The sequence below is a fragment of the Capsicum annuum genome, chromosome 7 (assembly GCF_002878395.1).
Source record: "Capsicum annuum cultivar UCD-10X-F1 chromosome 7, UCD10Xv1.1, whole genome shotgun sequence".
Taxonomy (NCBI): Eukaryota; Viridiplantae; Streptophyta; class Magnoliopsida; order Solanales; family Solanaceae; genus Capsicum; species Capsicum annuum.
Window position 1 is genome coordinate 208491529 of NC_061117.1, and position 4796 is coordinate 208496324.

General features: G+C 39.8%; 1 protein-coding gene across 1 annotated transcript; it reads left to right on the forward strand.

Annotated features, from left to right (window-relative positions):
• Positions 1-384: 384 nt before the first annotated feature.
• Positions 385-4389, forward strand: LOC107878387 (receptor-like protein kinase HSL1). The gene is made up of 3 exons (XM_016725352.2): positions 385-998; positions 1554-3721; positions 3862-4389. Exons 1-3 carry the CDS (start codon positions 586-588, stop codon positions 4230-4232), a joined length of 2952 nt encoding a protein of 983 aa, XP_016580838.2. The 5' UTR covers positions 385-585; the 3' UTR covers positions 4233-4389.
• The last annotated feature ends 407 nt before the right edge of the window (positions 4390-4796 follow it).

The following is a 4796-nucleotide window of genomic DNA, read 5'->3' on the forward strand; positions in this document are numbered from 1 at the left end:
GCAATAATTGATAAATTTGCTCTCATGTGACCAGAAAGCTAAGAGTTTAAGTCAGGAATCGTTGCATAAATATAAAGTGAGACTGTGCACAATAGATCTATATGATTCGATCATTCACCGAACCTCGAGCATAGCAGAAACTTTAGTGCATCCGACTGTCCTTTTATGCTAACTCGTCTTCAAATTAGGTACCAACAACCTCTAAACTTACCCTATACACAAAGTCCAGGGAAGGATTAAATCACAAGAGCCTACCGTAAAAGCTATCTCACTTTACATTTTACAAAAAGTTATTCTCGCAACTCAAACTCGTGACCCCGTGGCCACATAACAGACAAATTATCACGAGGATAATCACATCATAAACGGACAAGTTAGACTATTTATCCACATTAAACCAACCCTCGTCATTTCGTCCTTTCCCAATCCCCCCTACACTTCCCCATAAGCACTCCTTTCTTCTTCTTCTTCTACTACTCCAATCTCTTTCTCCACAAATTCCCTCCATTTTTACACTATTTTAACAACCTCATCAATCACCCATTTCACCATTCTTTTCTTCTGTTCTCTCCGCATGCAAAAGCCATGCAGATACAGGTGCCACTCTTCGTCTTCTTGATCACTTTCCCGTTGATTACTTTTGGTCTAAACCAAGAAGGATTATACCTACAACGACTGAAAGATTCTCTCTCCGGCCCCGAAGAAGTATTTTCTACTTGGTCTGAAAATGATCCTACTCCATGTAACTGGACAGGTATCACCTGCAACGATCCCTCCGTTGTCGCTGTTAATCTCTCCGGTGCTTCTCTTTCTGGACCCTTTCCGAGTTTCATCTGTCATCTCACTTCTCTTGAATCTCTTTCGCTCTCGAATAATCTCATTAACTCTAGTCTTCCGCATTCTATTTCTGAATGCCGGAGTCTTAAGTATCTTGATCTTTCTCAGAACCTTATTGGTGGTACTATTCCTGAGACGATTTCTCATCTTCCTTATCTCAGGTAATTAACTCTGTTCGAAGCTCAATTTCACATTTTCCCCTGTTTTATTTCGTTTAAAGTTTTTGAAAAAAATAGTACTACTATTTGTTTGGGACTGGAATTTAGCTATATATATTCGCATTTGGGTCTGTTTTAAGGTGAAGATAAAATCTGTACAATTAGCATGAGTTATTGTTTCAGAAAGTCACATTTTTCTCAATTCCAGTTACTTTTGAGATAATAATTTTATTCGAGTGATAGTCCAAGAAATGAATGTGCACAAAGCATCCCACGTTAGCATGGTCAGGGAAAGCACCACACCCCGAGTGGAAGGGGTGTGATGTAGAGCTGTAAGCCATGATTTAGCTGAATCCACATGTTGAACATGTCGGAAATCTTAGTAGCTCAGTTTGTTCTGAAATTTCACTTTGGTGAGCGTTCAGTTCCCCACATCATATAATTCCATTTTCCTTTCCACTGTACCCAATATTTTTCTTTAGAAAAATGTTGAACATGGCATTGAGATTTTGTTGTTCTTGCTGTTTCATTAGTGTAATATATGATCTTTTATTGCAGCTACCTTGATCTTAGCGGGTGCTATTTCACGGGGAACATTCCGGCAAGTTTTGGAAGATTCAGGCAACTGGAGACTCTTATTCTGACTGAGAACATTCTTACTGGTAAACTTCCAGCAGTTTTAGGTAATGTAACGAGTCTCAAGAGACTTGAACTCGCTTACAACCCGTTTGCACCAAGCCACTTCCTTCCTGAACTCGGTAACTTGACAAATCTTGAGACATTATGGCTAAGTATGTGTAATCTTGTTGGTTCAATTCCACAAAGTATTGAGAAATTGAGTCATTTGACTAATTTTGATGTGTCCAATAATGGTCTCATTGGGTCAATACCAAGTGCAATTTTACAGCTTAACAGTATTGTTCAAGTTGAGCTATACAATAATTCCCTCACGGGTGTATTGCCCGCGGGATGGTCTAACTTGACTAAATTGAGGAGGCTTGATGTGTCGACTAACAAGTTAAATGGGACGATTCCTGATGAGTTGTGTGACTTGCCACTCGAGTCACTCAATTTGTTTGAGAATCAATTTGAAGGGTTGTTTCCAGAAAGTATAGCTAAATCTCCGAATCTGTACGAGCTTAAGTTGTTTTCTAACAGATTTTCTGGTTCATTGCCTAGTGAACTTGGAAAGAACTCAGCTTTACAGTATCTTGATGTTTCATACAATAAATTTTCTGGTAGAATTCCTGAAAGTTTGTGTGAAATGGGAGCTCTAGAGGATCTTATAGGGATATATAATTTGTTTTCTGGGAGTATTCCAGACAGTCTTGGCAACTGCCGGAGTTTACTTAGGGTCAGGTTTCGGGCTAATGAGCTATTCGGAGAAGTCCCAACTGAGTTTTGGAGTTTGCCTCGGGTTTATCTTTTAGACCTTTTTGGCAATGCATTTTCAGGAAACATATCACACATGATTTCCGGTGCCAAAAATTTGTCCAACCTACAAATATCAAGAAACAAATTCTCAGGGGTTATACCGAGTGAAATAGGAAAGTTGAAGAGCTTAGTTGAGTTTTCCGCGAGTCATAATGAGCTAAGGGGAGAACTTCCAGACACATTAGTGAATCTGGGGCAGTTAGGAACCCTTGATCTTAGTTCCAATGAGCTATCAGGGGAAATCCCCTCGGGAATTCACACAATGAAGCAACTTAGTGAGCTTAACTTGGCAAACAATGGATTTTCAGGGGAAATTCCAGAAGAAATCGGGACATTGCCCGTGCTTAATTATCTTGATCTTTCTGGGAATTACTTCTCAGGGGAAATCCCACTCAGTCTGCAAAGCTTGAAGCTTAATAAGCTAAATTTGTCTAATAATCGACTGTCAGGAACTATTCCTGCAGTTTTTGATAAGGATGTTTATAGAGAGAGCTTTCTAGGTAATCCAGGTTTGTGTCAAGGTGTTACTGGTCTTTGTCCTACCAAAGGTAGAGGACAGCATGAAGGATACTTGTGGACTTTGAGAGCTATCTACACGGTTGCTGGCTTCGTTTTTCTTGTCGGGATTGGTATGTTCATTTGGAAGTACCAGAAATTCAAGAAGATTAAGAAAGGAATCACTATGACAAAGTGGACATCATTCCATAAGCTTGGATTCAGTGAATTTGAGATACCCGATGGCCTAGATGAAGCTAATGTGATCGGAAATGGAGCTTCAGGAAGAGTGTACAAAGCTGTCCTGAGCAATGGTGAGGCAGTAGCTGTCAAGAAGCTATGGGAGAGAACAGTTAAAGACGAAACCCCTTATGGTGTTGTTGAGTCTGATAAAGACGAGTTTGAAATTGAAGTTGAAACTCTGGGTAAAATTAGGCACAAGAATATTGTGAGGTTGTGGTGCTGTTGCGATAGCGGGGATAGCAAGCTCTTGGTATATGAGTACATGCCAAATGGAAGTTTGGGCGATTTGCTGCACAGTTGCAAGGCCAAATTGTTGGATTGGCCGTTGAGGTTCAAGATAGCTTTAGATGCAGCTGAGGGGCTTTCGTATTTGCACCATGATTGTGTTCCTCCAATTGTTCACCGTGATGTTAAGTCAAACAACATATTGCTGGATGATGAATTTGGAGCCAAAATTTCAGATTTTGGTGTTGCGAAAGTTGTTAAAGCAGCCATCAAAGGTGGTGTCGAATCCATGTCTGTTATTGCTGGTTCTTATGGTTACATTGCACCAGGTATTGCTTTGTCCAAACTATATCACTGGCTTTAGTCATTTTTATCTATATAGTGGCACTTGTAGCTTATATTTTCGGAAAGATTGCAATTTCATTTTAAAGTAGCTAAAACTAACATTAGAGAAATTCATTAATTGCAGAGTATGCATATACTCTTCATGTGAATGAAAAAAGTGATATATATAGCTTTGGAGTGGTCATTTTGGAGCTGGTAACAGGCAGAAGACCAGTTGGTCCAGAATTCGGGGAGAAAGATCTAGCTACTTGGGTATGCACGACCTTGAACGAGAAAGGAGTTGATCAGTTGCTAGACCCAAATCTAAATTCCAGCTTCAAGGAACATATATGCAAGGTTCTTGACGTTGGTCTACGTTGTCTTAACCATGTTCCAGCTAACCGGCCTTCAATGCGCAGAGTGGTGACAATGCTCCAAGAATCAGTTCCTAATAGTGTACCAGGGATGGAAAACAAGAATGGTAAACTTTCCCTTCACTTTCCAAAGTTAGTCTAGTTATTACTAGAGAAGGAGTGTTTCCTGTCAAGAATTGGCAAGGAAGAAGCTGCATAATGAGAAGTTAAGTAGTCTTTTTTTTTTCAAGAATTAAGCATATTGTACTCTTTGAATCTACAACCTTTTATGAATCTGTATTATGATGATTCGTCATGAATTAGCAAGATTTACGCTGGCTACCAGCCTACTGCAACCCTCTTCCTTTATCTGGGCCTGGAACTGGTAATATGAGCAAGCTCCACTGGTGGAGTTTGCTCGTGATCCTTTGTGAATCTAACAACAACAATCTAGTGTGATCCCACGAATGGGATCTCGGTAAGGTAGTCTACACAGACCTAACCTCTATGAGGTAGAGGTAGAAAAGTTGTTCCCGATAGGCCCTCGGCTTAAACGACACCTGCCAAACAGTTTGGAAAAAGGTGATACATATATAGGAGCAATTACAAAAACAAACTAATCGAAATGGAAAGCGTTGCACTACAAACAATAGAAAGAGTAATAACAAAAATGAAATATGCAATAATCGACACATAAAACACCAGTGAAAGCTGAAATCGAAGATCA

Excerpts from the sequence above, each read along its gene's own strand:
- LOC107878387 (XM_016725352.2), top strand. The coding sequence starts at position 586 with ATGCAGATACAGGTGCCACTCTTCGTCTTCTTGATCACTTTCCCGTTG. Across the intron at positions 999-1,553 it reads TCTCATCTTCCTTATCTCAG|CTACCTTGATCTTAGCGGGT; the intron begins GTAATTAACTCT and ends CTTTTATTGCAG. Across the intron at positions 3,722-3,861 it reads TTATGGTTACATTGCACCAG|AGTATGCATATACTCTTCAT; the intron begins GTATTGCTTTGT and ends CATTAATTGCAG.